We start from the raw sequence: 16,635 nt of genomic DNA on the forward strand, positions 1-16,635 counted from the left end.
TGGAAGGGTGGTTGGCAGTTGGGCTGAATATTTGGAGCAGTATGGAGTACGAGGTGAGGTTCATTTAAAGATTGGGTGAAAAAGTCAAAGTGTGCCTTTGAACAAACGATCATTTGAAAGTGCTGTTCTCTCCATTGGTGGTCCTGGGAGTAGCAGTGTGGAGTCCACATTTCTTTGGTGGGTTCCAATCTGACCACAGGAAAATCAATGCTGATTTTCCACAAAAGTGGTGCTATGTATAGCTCTTAGGCGGAGAAGAGGCCGAGGCGACTTGGGGTCGCAGTTGATATTAAGACATTCCTATTGCCCCCCACTGTCTCCCCTCCCAATTTAAATCGTCTATATCCCCCATTGCGCGAGGTCCACTCTTGGCTGTGGCACCCAAGGGGGGGGGGGGGCCTACTCCCCTTCGTTGTGCTTCTTTCCTGTGGTGCCGCCGCACTGGAATGGATGTTTGTGGATTTTGTATTTTATCCTGTTATTGGAATCTCTCGGCGTGGCTTGCCGGGCCCACAAAAAGACATAGCACTGCTGCTGGTGTCAAATGAGATAAATCAAGTGGCAGGGAGGGCTGGATATAAGGGTCAGAAACTGCTTACCTTGGGGATAGGAAAGCGGAGTTCCGCAAGCTCCAAGTCGCTCACGATGGGCACTGTGAAGCGGTTGGGCAGCACCATGAGATTGGCGATCTGGTCGGTAATCATGGAATCCGACATGTTGCTGGAAAAATTAACAAACAGTCAAACACGAGCTTACGTGACACAGAGTTCAAAATGAGTCACATTTCTGGGATCACAAAGACTGCGGACGAGGCGTTAAATTACTCGTTCCGCACAGGAGTGAAAACGAGCTGCGTGTTTATGTAACGAGGCCACATCTGGTATGGTCACTGTTTACATTTCCCATCTACCCAGGACACTGTATCAGGCCTGTGCTGGGTTGGCCTGCTCGAGGTCTGGCACGAGTTGTATTGACACCATCAATGGTAAACGGACTTACTTGAGCCCTGGGATGTCTAGCAGATTGGTCAGTCCTGTCCAGTTGATCTTCAATTGCTGCCACATAAGAAGAAGATTAGCATTAATAAGAAAAATTTTCATTCAATATCAAATTATTGATTCAGTTACAAAAATCACATTAAGACAACCACAACGACAAAGTGCATTATACCCACAGCAAGCTCGTAACTTATCAGCACAGGTCAACTCATACTTTTCATCGCCGTGCATTCCGATAACACCATACGTACAACAGAAAGCTCATGTCACATAATGACTGATAAAAACATTTTTTATAGTGTTTAAAGACAGCAAGTTGCAAGAAAGCAAAACATCAATACAGAAGAATTGTCATGTAAAATAATGAATTCTGAAAAAAAATCTACATTATACAATATAACATTTGAAACAAAATATGTATATCTGAATTGGAATAGTATTTTGCAATGATTAATATTTCAACATCCTCCTTAAGAATTTGACGTGAAAAATCTCGCAAAAAATTGTATTTTTGAACATTGTAGACTATACATGCAACATTTTAGCCACCAAAACATATGGCCACAGCAGCAACAGCCTTTGGTCACGCCCTGGTCTGTCCTTGCAGAGCCCCCACAAGTTCCACCACCCTCGATTAATTCCCATTTATCCCATCCACCCATCAACTACTGGACTTGTACTCCTATTGCCTGTTGTGGGCACAGGTGCAGACTACCCCCCAGTCATTACACCCCAGCCCCATCATTATCTTTGATATTACGTCCCAACAAACATATTACACTAATTCCATTCAATAAAATTACCTTCTGAAATTTGGGACGGTTATAGAAATATTTTTTTTATGAATTGCTAAGTACAGAGCAAAGGCATTAGTTTAAATCTTTAAGTTTGAGCTACTGAGCCTAGTCTGCCAACAAGTCATTTTGCGACTCATAATTGTATTTCAATGTCAGTATGAACAAGAGCCGTGCACATTCCAGAGAAAGGGTGTGGCCGTTTCCTGCACACATTCCTGAAAACGGAGCAGTAATGAGCCCCACCGCACTGCCCATGCACACAAGCATGCCACCTCAACATCCATCTCCCTGCAGCCACACTGAGAACGTGTATAGTAAAAACCTTCATTACTCATATATATACCATTACCTATCCGTTGTTCTAAATACAATTTAAAATAACATTTTTTTATTACTGGATCACAAATTGGCATTATTGTTATTATATAATTTACCCACACACTTGGGAGGATGATTACAATGCCGCATAGTCGTGGAACTGCCCATTCGTGACTGTTTTTCCCATTACCAAATTCACCAATTCACCAATACATCACCAGGGAAACATGAAAACTGAAAGAATTAAGGATAGCCAGGCCCACGCAAAGTTCAGGGTTTCACACGTAAGACTCCCAATGAGAGAGGGGCGTTCTATTGTGTGTGCACTCTGACACACCCTCTTCTGCCTGTCTGCATTCTCGAAGGTAGTGAGGGAAACCGCCTGAACACTCTCATTGCTTCCTCTTGTTTCCAGGTACAGAAGAGCGAACCCTGCCTAAACTCGAGGCACCTTCCAGTGTGGGGGAACTCACCGGCCGGCGGATGAAGAAGAACGTGAGCGCTCCGAAGAACGGCACCTGGCTGATGAGCGGCTCCAGGATGACGCGCAGGGAGCCGTGGAGCTGCACACACACAAGCAAGCGCGTACGGAAATAAGTTCAGCACAAAAAAATTAACCCGTAAAAACAAAGTTTTTCACTATAAATCCTTTATATGCGTGGCATCGGTTTTATTTTATTATTCATTTCTGTTTTTCTTGAGTAAGAGTTTCATTTTTATCACATTGGTATTTTAAATGAAATATGAAAAAAGAAAATCCTAAAAAGTGGAAAATGTTGGAACAAAAATTTTCACGAACATTAATTGTCACGCACAACGAGTCTGTGTGCAAAATGTCAGCTCGATTGGATCACGGGAAGTGGGTTAAAAAACGACCGAAAGATTTGCACGGTCGTAAGCGCGCAAGTGAACTTAATATAAAGGATTTAAAAAGGGGGCAGCTGCTGCTTCATGGCAAAGCAACTGTGGACTTTCTCCACCACAAGGAGCAGAGACACCAACATAAATGAGTAACACCCAATTGTTGTTTAGGTAGGAAGATGTTTTTATTTGTGCAAATCTTCCTTTACGGATGCTCATATTTATTGGAATAAATTTTTCTAATATAATGGTAAACGACTGTTTCCACATTTACACTAAAGGAGGATTAGCAAAACATTATAAGGCACGTGGAATAATCTTCTGTTTTGAAAATCAGTGCGAGAACTTGTAATGTTATATTACTGTTGCACAATCCAATTCATTGGTATGCCATGAGCAGCACTCTTGCCACTGCAGTGCAAAGCAGCTCCACTACACTCCGAGTACAGTCTGCTGTGGCCATGTGACCCTTAAACAAGACTGGCATTGTTCGACTGCTGTCATTATTAAGTCACGCTAAAATACAACAAATAACAAAGACAATATTCATAAGTTGTATTCACGACAGAAATACTAAGACAGGGTTAAAACAATATTTGTTGATTTAACACAGCTGCAATAAAAACATGCATCTCTGCTGCTTACCTGTACTTTCTTGGCTCCAGCTTTGCAGAAGTACTTTGGGATTTCCACATTGATATCACAGTCACCGACATAACTGAAATACAATTTCCCCCAACACCATGGTTAAGCTCTTCTTTTGTAAACTACATACTCCGCTCATTAGCTGATGCAACATATCTGTTTTCAGGATTACATATTATTCAGTGCATCCATTTAGAATACCAATATGGGTCTGATGTATTATATAAACATCAGCGTCATCTGGTCCAACACCATGTGAGACTAGGCTCTAAGAAAAGCTGTCTCGGGTGTGGACCAATCAATTTCAAGGACAGTGCATACATGATCAGAGTTGTGTTTTTTTTTGTTTGCATTCCGACCGCAGGTATTGTGGTCAATGCAAACATGACTTCTTCTAAAAAAGGTGTCAGTTTTGTTGCTAGATAAAAGGATAAAAAAACAAGTAACATTATTATCAGCTGTGCAATATACATACATAACAAATTGCCTGCTTTGGTGACATCACAATCATAACAATTTTAATATGAGTAAAGTGGGTTTCTTATTTATATTTAAGTGGAATCCAGTGCAGTACTGTAAACATAACAATACAAATCTAATTCCTAAACAATGTGAATACAATGGTAGATTTTCTCAAAAAATTACATTGGTTGTGATATACAAAGCTAAAATTACATGAGTAAAAATTACACCGAATGGAACCATTTAAATGCATTACAGATATACGTGTCACATCCAAATAATTATTTACCAAACATGCTATCTGTATTATACACTGAAGTTTAGCCATGGGACTTTGAAAACTGTGCAGTTCAAATAACAACTGCATTTGGACCACTGCATTGTGCAGAGTTTACACAGCAAGGAGCTCATCCTGCATTTACACAGCAAGAGTCTGCACTGTGCTCTCTGTAGACACTGCAGCTATGGTGCTGGGCCATTCACTGTGCTCTGTCACTACCCTCCCGCATGCTGTCCGACACTGCATTTCCTTATAAGGCGTTTTTCAAAGATTTCTAGTGCCAGGCATTTCCCATGCTTATGCTAAGTGTGTGTGTGTGGATGCCGACGAGCACACTCACACACACAAGTATGAAGATGACTAAATACCCACAAGAGTGCAGAAAATACATGCGCACAAACTACACCACACGAATGGACAGACGCACACGGAGTTTTGTTTGATGTGTGGGCACGTGGCGGCAACCCCGTGGCTTAGCCTTACCAAACTATTTAAGATTGTGTCCGTGTTAAACTTGCCATTTCAAAAATGTAACGCGATTAGTGCCATAAAGTGGTTCAATTTCTAACACAAGCACACGTGCATGCAAATATAGGAGACAGTGCATACTTATGTCATAAACACATGTTTGGAATAAATGACTTCAGCATAAACTATGACTTGAGATCAAGATCTCAGTTCATATTTGGAAGAAGGGAAACACTTAACTGTACGTATTTTTTTTTCTTCTCATAACATTCCCATTTGAGGAGCTATCGAGCGCAAGGGGCTGACGAGGGAGCAGCGTGGGAGTGAACAGACCGAGTGCCACACACACACAACACAGACACGATCTTCCCGCGTCCCTCGAGTAGGGAGTGGCCCGAGGAGGGTTAAATGGCACAATTATCCGAGAACCAGTTCAACTCCTTTTCTGTGTCCATCCCATTTTAGTTTGTCAAACACAAGCCTGAGACAAAATGTATACTGTATTCCATGTCTATGCATTTTGAAATATCAAAGTTACTCTGGATGTATCGTCTGCAAGGCTTCTTGCACTCCACAAAAATGCATCAACTTCATTTATTTTTAGCCCACCACCGAGAGAACACTCCACGTGTTCACTGCTGGCACCGTTAACTTGACAAGACGCCCCTCATCTTATAAGTGCGCACGGAGTGGCTTTGCTGCATTACAATTTCCTTCGCCTACTTGTGCATATTCCCAATCCTCGAATGATGCAACCGCATCTAAAGTTCGTTATTACTATTATCAATACCTTTGCAGTTAAGAGGCGAATACAAAAATGGCAACAAAGCTGAAACGTGCATAAGTAGGGTCATGCCGACTTGTGACAACTGCAACAACAAGTTCGCACAAGGACCACTTCATGCATTTGTTAAAATGTATCAATCAACATACTACAGAATTGAGATGCTTATCAAGTACACGCCTATCAAATGAAGCACAAACATGTGTTCAACAGGAGCAACGGACAACGTAATGCCGTTTTCTCACTTCCATATACCATCATCTCTGGCAGTCCATAATAGGTTTTTGGGTTAGATCGCGTAAATATGTGTCGTTAAAACCCCCCACCACCCGACACAGCCAACTAGTAAGGGTTGTCACGTAAACAGAACGTGCCAATTCGTCACTAGTACAGCACACCAGTGGCTCTCCAACACACCGGTGTGCTGTACTCGTGACGAATTGGCACGTTCTGTTTACGTGACAATCCTTACTAGTTGGCTGTGTCGGGTGGTGGTGGGTTTTAACGACACATTAAAATATTTACTCGATCTAACCCAAAAAACCTCTATTATGGATGATATTGGTCGCGAAAGCCTACGTGTTATCTCTGCCAGTGTTTTTTTTGCCCAGCAATGCTCTGGCGAACCCACACTCAACCAAAACAAAACACAATCCACTGCCACATGTACACCTGAAATCCCTGTATCCCTGGCTACAAGACATGCGCACCGGTGCAAGGCCTGTGCACGTACACCTTGACAGGCAACGCACTCTGCGTACATAGACGTGCAACGTTTGCCAAGGAAAAATCCTCAGCGAGTCACACGTGGGATGACTAACCTGATTTGCAGGTCAAGGATAATCTGCCTCTTGTCCACATTCTGTGAATATGTCTTTATTCCAGTCACCTTAAATGGCTGAAAAAGCAGACACACAATTAATTTTAAATGTTTTCCAACTTCATCTCACCCACCCTTATAATGCAACTGTGATCCATTCTCCACTGCATATTGACAGAGGCGTTTGAGGCACTTGATGAGCAAAGTTCAAAGCCAAGGTTGGTTTGGATCGACAAAGATCAGTTGTGTGGTGCGGAAAACAACCTCCTCTCCAAAGTGGAGCTTGGTAAAGGTGAATGTCTTAAGGTAATCAGTTGATCCACGCACAGCCGGCTCAATCGCCTGCCGGAACACTCCTTCCATGTAGCGCCCAAAGAAAGGCCACACTTGCACCAACACCTGCAAGGCACACCAACCACTCCACTCCAGCACACAGCAGCTGTACAATCAGATAAGATACTCGGCTTTCCTCGTGTCATTCATTTTTGTTCCGTTTGGTCACTCAGGCCCCCCTGCCACAGGCAAACAACACAACACTCATGAGCACCAAAGGTAAATTGATATTAATGTTATAAGGTATGTCGTTAAGAAGTTACTATTACAAGAATTGTATTTTATTATGTTTTATTTTTATTATTTTATTATTTCCCTTCTACGTGACTTTACCGAAAGAACCAAGAAGATGAATCCCTGCAGTCACCAAAGCTTTAAATCGAAATATTACAAGACTAATTATGGGATTTTTGTGAAAAGTGCTATATTAAATTACACCGTATACTGATTATTGACAATGATGTCATCAGAGAAGATCCCATACATTCACTTCCTGTGCAGCCAGTGCGGCGGAATGCAATGTCACAGCGGCTGGGTTCAGCACTCCGCTCCCTAATGCAGCATCACATGCTCTAAACATGCATTTGTGCCAACTGGTGACACCGTGTGCACATGCATGCGCGTGTGTCTGTCATGTAATCGTACTTTGTTCAGCCATTCCACTCGCTCCACATCTGGGAATTGCACCTGTAAAAACAACATTGACACAGCATCAGCATTGCATGAATATTACCATACTCTGGTAAGACAACTCTCACCGGCTCGCATTACAGAACATACAGTGACTATGAGAACGTAAACTGTATCTAAAAACACATAATCACGGAATAAACATTCTTGGGTCTGATGTTTAAAATATTCACGTGTGAGATAACTGCATTGATTGTCTGATGTCCTCTATTAAAACATTCTACCCCAATGATTAATGATGTATTTTGGAAGAGATGCCAAGCGGACTACAGTTACGTGAGGAAAATATTTAAAATGTCTTGTGCGTAAATTTCGAGTTAAAGCTTTCGTGACTGCAGGGATTCATCTTCTTGACGCTCCAAGCATGGTGGTGTTTCATTTAGACGCTGTCTCCTCGACAGACCTGGTTTTCACCTGAGGACGGCTGCTTGTGTTGTGGCCGAAACGTCGTGAGAATTATTTTATTATGTTTTATTTTTATTATTTTATTACTTCCCTTCTACGTGACTTTACCGAAAGAACCAAGAAGATGAGTCTTGTGCGTAGTTTAAATACATGCCTCGGATCTTAGCTCCAACACACTACTTACGTGAATCATCATATCACATGGTGTTCCATTTCCACATCACAGCAAATGTGTTATTTGAGCAATTTCCCCATAAAATTCCAGGCAAACTGACCAAGTGGTGTGAATGATGGCCACGAGGCAGCCACATTTAATGCATCGCACATGCCAAGTAAAATTATTTCATGCATTATTTATTATTATGCTTGTGTACCGAAAAAGAAAACCTCATTGAGTCTCATGACATTTCCAGCAGGGCTCCATCAAGTGAAATGGAATTTGTGGTAATATTTAAAATAGGTTTAACAGCAAAATTAACATAAACTCTTACCTGAAACGGAGCAGTGATTTCTAAATTTTAAATGTTCATAGAATGCAACTACGCAAGTTACACCTTTCAATTACAGTGCACAAAACATGTTGTACTGTACTATGAGCTCAATGTAAGGAGACACTCCCCTTCCCAACAAGATATGTTTAAGGGACTTGTCAGCGCTTGCCTTACACAGCATCAAACAACACGCTACATTCAGGACTGCTCTCAAACACGACCCCATTGTGATGCCATTCCTGTTACAACATTGTACAAAGGAAATTCAAAACAGTAGATTAACTACACTACACCATCACGTGCAGTGCACGGTATACTTTATGAATAGTGCACCACAACTCACTGGAGGACTCCCACTGATGCTGCTGCTGCTTCAGCTGTCAGGAGATGACAACAGAAGTTGGTTGGCATGCAGAATCTCCCCCATATGATGGCCACTACAGCTACACGAACTTCATCAACACAAATGAAACCAGCCATGCAAAGCACTATGCTCCAAGACAAATGTGGCGGCCGGACACGAGAATTGTAGGGCCAAAACATGATCGAAGCTGTTGATTTGTCCATCCAGTTGCAGGGAAGAGTTTCGCACTTCGTCATCCACACCCTCAGCACAATCTCTACCTCATAAAAGCCGCAGTCTTCTTGGGCCATTTATATCCACGTGCTGTTACATAATGTACCACATTGTGTTGGCAGTGGGTAAAAGCACTCGTTGGAAAAAAACGATTTTACTTTTCGACATTTCAAGAGTATGGCAGTGTTCCTGAAAGCTCTGAAAAGAGCATTTTTGGCCCGTTTACATTGCAGCGCATTTGCAACACCCAGACACTGTGCTTACTTCTGTTAAACCGAAACAGACCAAACAGGATGTTCAACTCATTGGGTTGAATTAGAAGCACAGAATAGTGCATACATGGGATTATTGCAATTGGGAAAGCCGGGGTTGAACACATGGGGTGTACAGATCATGGAAAAATCTAGATGCCACGTCACCCTTAGCTAGGACGCTTTCCTTAGATGTGCAATGTGATATATCTTGCGGCAAGTTGCCGTTATGAGCCGGCGTCGTCATGGTCCAAGTTTGAAAAATAAAATTACGCGCAAATAAACTCATCTGGAATTCCATATTTGGCAGGACCCTCCTGAAAAGATTCAGAAGCCTCAAGTGAGGCCTCCATGGGTAAACAAACATAACTATACTGGAGATACAGTTCAGGTTTTTGCAAAAATTATTGTAATGTAATGGTATGTAAAATGTGTCTTAGCTTCTCCAGTTATCCTTTGCATGCATGATCCCAGGGGCTCTTGCGAATGGGCCCTCCCTGCTCAGTGTCACACAGCAAGAGAGACTGGGCACAGTAAGCATGTATGTCGTGGTGGACATGGCTGAGGCCAGCCCTAAATACGAACCCAGGCGGGCAGATCCTGGTGCTTGATCCCGGAGCGAATGCACAACTCTTCAAAGTTGTTGAGCTGCTGCCCCTTGAGCAGCAACTGCTTCTTGTTGGCTCGAATGCGCTTGTACCCCAGCCACACGATCACTCCCAGCAGGATCCAGCTGAAGCTCATGCCCAGGTAGCCGGCCAGGTAGGTGGGGAAGAGGCACAAGAAGGTGCGAGCGAAGGCAAAGAGCAGCGACTGCAGCCCAGCGCTGGGCCCGTCGCCCGCGTAGCTGCCGGCCATGCTCGACACGGAGTCCCGCGACTCCGACGAGGTCGGTGATGAAGATGAAGTCTCGTTTGCCTCCTGCTCCTCTCGTCCATCTGCTGGGGGCTTCATGATGACCGCTGCCGCTGCTGCTGTCCCACAGGGCACGGTCGTTGTGTAGGGGGCCCCCTTCTAGCTGGACAGCTCGCCCATGACCCCCTCCCGTGCCTGCAGGGAAACGGGGCAGCAGCGATCTCACTTCTCACTCAGCCTCCTCATTCCCCCCCCCCCCCCACTGTGTTCCTACAACTTAGCGACTGTGAAAAGAAGAGATTCGTGGCTCATCGGATTCCTCCTCCAGTCTAAAACACAGATTCTGATGCGGACAACTACCAACTGAAAACCAACTGGTCACCCCCACGTGCGCACGAGCTGGCCGGGCTAACCGCTGCTACAAACGATCTCATCACATCCACGGTCTACCCCGGGTAACATCGTGTCTCAGATCTTCCCGGGTCAACGTGGGTCAACTCACGCCCCTCTTTGTGTCCAAGTCCTCATTGCCTGCAGCGAGTCACTCAGCCCCGTCCCACCCCGACTCCGTTTGCCTCACACGCCTCTCCAAGAATGCTCAAGCGCCCAGTGCCTCCATCCCTTCGTCTAACAACCCCATCCCCTCAACTCCCAACTCACCTCAGCCACTCTTGCCGAACACCACCCCAAGTCGCCCTATCCCTACCCCCCTTGCATCTCCCCCAGGTCCCCCCAGGTCCCCTCGGGTCCGTTCCACCTCGAGTCGCCGTGGCCTCCTCAACCCACCTCTGCAGTGACGAGGATGAGGAGAGGATGAGGCGATGAGGAGCCCGGCGTCTGGTGGTGGTGGTGACCGTGGCGCCAGCTCCACCCCCCGCGTCCCGGCCCCGTCACCGCTGCACTGGGCAGGGCTGCGCCTCTGACGTCACCCCCACCCCGCGCCCCACCCCAACAGCGCTCCCCACCCCCCCAAACAGCGCTCCCACCCCCCCAAACAGCGCCCCCAGAATCTTTATTTAGACTCGAGGAGGAATCCGATGAGCGAGGAAGCTCTTTTTGTTGTTGTTGTTGTAGATGGCGGCTTGGCGAGTTACACCCCCTCATCCACCAACCGCCTCATCCGCCAACCGCCGCCCCCCCCCTCACTGGACCCCCCCCCCTCACTGGACCCCCCCCCCCCCACTGGACCCGCCCGCCCCCCACCTCCCACTGGACCGCCCCCCGCTGGACCCCCCCGCCCCCCACCTCCCACTGGACCCCCCCGCCCCCCCCCACCTCCCACTGGACCCCCCCCCCCACTGGACCCGCATTATGTCCCCGCTAGAGGCGCTGCACGAGGCGGTGGCACCGGCAAAGCTCCGGCGGGACCAGAGCGGCGCGGTCTGACCGGGCGTCCGTGCGGTCCTCCTGCAGCAGGGAGCCCCCCCCCCCCCCCGTGTGGCAGCGATGGCGTTTTCGCATTGGGCGAGGCCTGGCCATGCTGGCTGACTTTTGCTGTGCCCACTCCACCGAATCCCACCTTCCACCCTTTTATTTACCATCTCGCTTCAGGACAATATAGAGCCCCCACTTGGAAAACACGCGGACAACGCCTTTGTCTGGGCGATATCACATCCTATGTTGCCCACGTGTAACACGTGTGGGGCGGGTTCTTATTTTGTATTGTTGAATTGCTATAGATATTGTGCTGTTATTCTGACACTGATTGAGACTTTGGCATTGAATAGAAAAACCTAGATTAGACGAGTCTTGGTGCTGGAGTGTGTGTTTTTTTTAAGTCCATATATTGTGTAACTCGATTCTGAGTTTTTTTGTAGGCGGTGAGATCTATGAATCTGACACTTGCGGTATCGTTAATACATAAAAAAACCCATAAACAACGCGACTGCGGGAAAACATTGATCATATTATTTAATTACAGGCTACCCACTCAACAGCAGCAGATGTTTCTGTAGTTGTAGATTATGGCTGATGAAGGAGAACCGGTAAAGCTGGGCTTTGGCGTCAGAAGCTTTAAAAGTAAAGAAAGCCAGCAGAGAGGCTTGGTAATTGTCATGACCAGCGCAGGGCAGCAGCGACCAGTCATAACATTTGCTACCGTGCAGACAAACACGGAAGTATGTAAAACATACGTAACACATTTTCGATTTAAAATTTTAAAATAAAAAAAAAGTTTATTGCGTAACCTATAAACAGCCGTAAGTATGTGACAGCAGTGTGTGATAATAAGGCATAGCCAAGTGAAAGGGACCCCGAGGCCGTGATCTCGCTCCCTTCTTCACTTGTTCTTGAGGATGTCTCCGTCCACCGTCAAGTCGTACCTGCAGCGGTGACATCACAGACGCGCCACGTCGCAACGGGTTAGCCACTCGAGTAGGCTGCACAGGATTTGAGGCTATGCCAGCGAATGTCACTGTCACGGGAAGTATATAAATGTCTCTCACGATCACGGAATAATTTCTTGGCCTCGAAGTATGTTAGAGTGCCATTAAGTTTGTATTGTGAATTGTCTCGCATAGCACCAACTAATTGAAACAGGCCAAACTCGTAGTGGATTCTAGAATTGACACAAGATGCGAATGTACGGGCTGAAAATTATAGAGACCCTCTCAAATCTAAATTATAGGCAACTTGAATTCAAAAAGATCAATAGTTTTTTTTAATGTTACAGTTACTTACAAAAACGAATACTTGTCACACTGTTCCTTCTAACTCAGTTCAAATCGAACAACAGCCACAGTGTGTTTGTGAAATACAAGCAGAAGACAGGTTCAATAGTGATAGTGCATGTTCCCGGGATACTAATTGGTTGTAGAAGTTAATTTAGTGAGTCCAGGCAGAGATGCTGGGCGTCTGAGGAAAATGCAGAATTGAGCCCCTCAGCACGACCCATAGTCTTTATTCAGAAATGTTAGGCCATGGATTATCCTCTAGCAGTAAAAGGGTTGTAAAAGTCGCACTGGTGACTATGGATAGGTAATTATGATGTGAAGGAGGAGCTACACTTGGGGTGCATGCAAGACGCCCTGTGTTCCACTCACCAGTTGGTGGTGCCTTTTGTCAGGTCAAGGGACTGCACGTCAACCTGAAGCTGGAGATAAAAGAAAGCATTTCCAATGAAACCATTGCTTCTGTCGCATGAGCAATATAGTGAAGCGAGGTGTAGCACATTAGAACATGGCGTCAATGTCGTTCATGATGCTTGCCTTTCCCAACAGTTCCTCCTTGGCCAGGAATCCCCCGTCATGCTTGACTGCCAGATCTAGAATGTGTTTTTCCTTCGCCTCGGCAAGTGTCATCGTAAACTCCAATCTACAATAGGCGGACAACAAATAGTCGGGGTTGACGTGTTAGGAATCAAGTTATTACCTTAATCAAGAAAGAGCACAATGAAAAATAATTGAACAGTTGAGCAGCTGGTTCTGTGGTGTGCTTTCAGCTGAATTCTGCCATCCCTATTTTCCACCCACTCACGTCTCATCGAAGACAGGGTTGATAGACTTCTTAACAGTTGAAGTCTTCCTTTTCCCCAGCCGCCTGCGGTTTGGGTGCATATATATGCGCACGTACACGTTTGCCCCTTCATGCGTTGCTGTCAGAAGGTTTCTGAAAAAGATGGAAACATTGATGAGAACAAGATAAACTAGCATGTGTCGGAACAAATGCAAATGTATTTAGGGTGTGCATCGGTTAGTGTCACTTACTTGCATGCGTGCACAACCACAACAAGCTGATTGCGCTGTGCGCTGTGTCGGATGGTGAGCTGAATCTGCCCGAGAGGAGACTCTCCAACACCAGTCTCACTGTTGATACAGACGTGGTGGTACACGCATTGAAAACAGGGTTGGCCACTTGACTTCAAATATATGGAAAGAATTTACATCTCGCAGTCACTTACAAATTGAATGAGTGGCTGTGTTCTTTCTCTCTCCGTTTCACTCTTGATATAGTCAAAGCAACCATCCTTTCCATCTTTGACCATTGCGACATCTACTTCCTAGCCCCTGAAACCACTATTTAAAAAATGCCACTCGGCCCTACGCTTTTCCGTTGATGCCCCCAAAGAACGCATCATTGCAACCTCTAAATCACATCCAATAGCTCTCCCACTATATTTTTCACCTGATGATGATTGCTTGTGTTACGATCGAAACGTCGTGATATTTTTTATTATTTTTCTATCTACGTGGCTTTACCGAAAGACCCAAGGAATATGAATTCCTGCAATCACGAAAGCTTTAAGTCAAGATTTGTTACTTTTACTTTAAGCACTATTTTTTGCTGCACCCCTGACGCATTCTGTTAGGTTGATGCCTGTTCTCCTGTACGTATCACACTGTTATTCTTGTGCTGTGCTCATGTACCACAGATACTAGCTGGGTAACTTGCTAAATGGGACTTTCCTTGAAACAAATAAACATTCGAGTAAAAATCTACACATGGCAGAAACTACGTATGCACAAGCACGCCACACTTACTCCTGCAGCTGCCGGACGCGGCGACGGAGCTCCTGCGTGGAAGCCGGCACGGACATATCCGACGCAATGCTCGGCGTTGGCTCCTTCCCTGGCCCAGCCGCTAGCTTGGTGGCCGTGTGTAATCCAGGTGAAGGCCCTTCCTGCGCATGGGGCCCCTCGCCTCCTTTGTCGGTAATTAGAGACGAGTGGGAGCCCCCTGCCCCTCCGGCCACAGTGCGACCCATGCCATTGGCCTTAGGGCCAGCCCCTGTTGAATCCTTCTTTTTCTTGCCACGAGGCTTTCCTACTTTCTTCCGAACCAGGTTCTGCCCATCCTGAATGAAGTTTTCTTCCTTAGGCATCACCTTCAAAATCTGAAAAGGACATTTACAGACATTGGTGGCACCAGTTGTTTATCCACTGGCAAACAGAATGTCATGCAATTGTCAAGTAATGCATATAACCACTTGCTATTACAAACTCAGGAGGTATTTATGTTCTGCCACTGGTGAAAAATGTGAAACTTATTTAAAACATTTCTCGATTTAAAGCTTTCGTGACTGCTGGGATTCATATGGATTCACATGTTTAATTTGAAGTAAAACAGTTTTGCTAAAGTACATTATTCAAGAGTAAATGTACAACATAGATGGCTGCTAAACGGCTCGATAAATGTGAATTTTTAAACAAGAGTTTGTTCAACGAATATATTGGTGAAACATAAATATATATATAGAAAACACGCCGACCCTGAGAGCCAGTTTCATCTTTATGACGCTGTTTGGCCCAGAGTTGCTCAGCTGGAAGGCCTGGTCCAGAGTCATGCCATCGGCTGCGAGCAAGCGCTTCAGAGGCAGGTTGAAAGAGCCGAGGGAGCACTGCCGATCGTCGTCTTTCACCTGATGGCCACGCATACACACGCACAAAGCACGGAGTTGGCATAAACACACACACTATACTGAGATACTCCTTGCCCTGAGGTGTTGCCTGTAAAGGAAATCCGACCTGACGTAAGTTACATCAAGCCACAATATTAAATAATCCAGGTTTGTGGTGGCTGAATGTACTTCACACCTGCTTTCGTGTCAGATGCAAATTTGCTTATGTGGATTTTATGTAGTGCTTTGATCCAGTGAGTTTCCACTCAGGCTGGTAAAACAGATCGAGCTGCCACTGCGTAAATGGTGCCCAGTCTAAGAGACAGCTCCGATCTTTCACAGAATATATAAACCCATGCTGCAGTGAATTACGTAATCGACCAGGCGATGCGTTAATTGTGTGTTGACCGACTCTCTGTGTTGTATTACATAACATTTCGATATTTTGCTAGGTTATTTAATTTAGTGTGTTCTTTCTCCTAATGTTCAAGCTTGCGTACTTTACTACGCCTCTTTTCCGTACACATTGACATGTTAATTTTTTCTCTAACCCCCTCCATCTCTCTGCCCCCGCCCCCTCTGCCTATTTAAGGCCACCCCACAGAGACGATCCCCCTCTCTGTGCTTGTGTTACTCTCTCTCTCTGTCTATCTTGGTGATATCTGTCTGCTTATATGTCTGTCTATAGTTTTCTGGATAGATTTTTTGTTGCTATTTCATTTATACCTGATGATGATTGCTTGTGTTGCAATCGAAACGTCGTATGGTATTATTTAATTTATTATTTTATCTTTATACGTGACTTTACCGAAAGAACCAAAGATTATAAAACAATGCTTGTGCAAATGTTGGATAATAATATTAAATTGCATTCCAAAAATGCTAATGCAATTATAAAATGTCAACAACTCATTTTGAAGATATAAATGGTAATATGCTTCAAAATTTGACATTCTATAGCATTCGTAAGGTTTGATTGGCAGGAGATAAGTATTACCACCTTCACACGGGCGTGTGGAGGTGGTGGTAATGGTGGTATCTCACCTCGATGTCGAGATCTTGTTCAGTGGGGTTGTGGATGCAGAAGGTGAATGGCTGCTCCCAGACTGGGTCATTCGTGTTGTAACAAATCTGTCGCAAAGATGTCGGCAAAGTAACAAACACCGATTACCACACAAAATTTAACACAGGCGATTTCGACACTACATGTTTTAAAGATTAGATTCTTGGTCACGTTCAGACTAATTAGTCCACAGTTTAAAAGG

The 16,635-nt window shown here is 45.0% G+C and overlaps 1 protein-coding gene across 1 annotated transcript in view; it reads right to left on the reverse strand.

Moving 5' to 3' along the window:
- LOC144934478 (extended synaptotagmin-1-like) overlaps positions 1–16,635 on the reverse strand; it is a 47,689-nt gene that overhangs the window by 10,243 nt on the left and 20,811 nt on the right. Inside the window, exons 17-33 of the mRNA XM_078860282.1 lie at positions 16,415–16,501; positions 15,242–15,391; positions 14,514–14,866; positions 13,740–13,838; positions 13,510–13,641; positions 13,242–13,347; positions 13,077–13,126; positions 12,318–12,356; positions 10,822–10,954; positions 9,766–10,194; positions 7,412–7,453; positions 6,698–6,832; positions 6,435–6,511; positions 3,620–3,692; positions 2,587–2,676; positions 1,000–1,055; positions 600–720 (exon numbers count right to left, since the gene is read on the reverse strand). Coding sequence (XP_078716408.1) covers positions 600–720; positions 1,000–1,055; positions 2,587–2,676; positions 3,620–3,692; positions 6,435–6,511; positions 6,698–6,832; positions 7,412–7,453; positions 9,766–10,194; positions 10,822–10,954; positions 12,318–12,356; positions 13,077–13,126; positions 13,242–13,347; positions 13,510–13,641; positions 13,740–13,838; positions 14,514–14,866; positions 15,242–15,391; positions 16,415–16,501 — 2,172 coding nt within the window. The remainder of the gene's footprint in view (positions 1–599; positions 721–999; positions 1,056–2,586; positions 2,677–3,619; positions 3,693–6,434; positions 6,512–6,697; positions 6,833–7,411; positions 7,454–9,765; positions 10,195–10,821; positions 10,955–12,317; positions 12,357–13,076; positions 13,127–13,241; positions 13,348–13,509; positions 13,642–13,739; positions 13,839–14,513; positions 14,867–15,241; positions 15,392–16,414; positions 16,502–16,635) is intronic.

This window comes from Lampetra fluviatilis, chromosome 1 (genome assembly GCF_964198595.1).
Source record: "Lampetra fluviatilis chromosome 1, kcLamFluv1.1, whole genome shotgun sequence".
Classification (NCBI taxonomy): Eukaryota; Metazoa; Chordata; class Hyperoartia; order Petromyzontiformes; family Petromyzontidae; genus Lampetra; species Lampetra fluviatilis.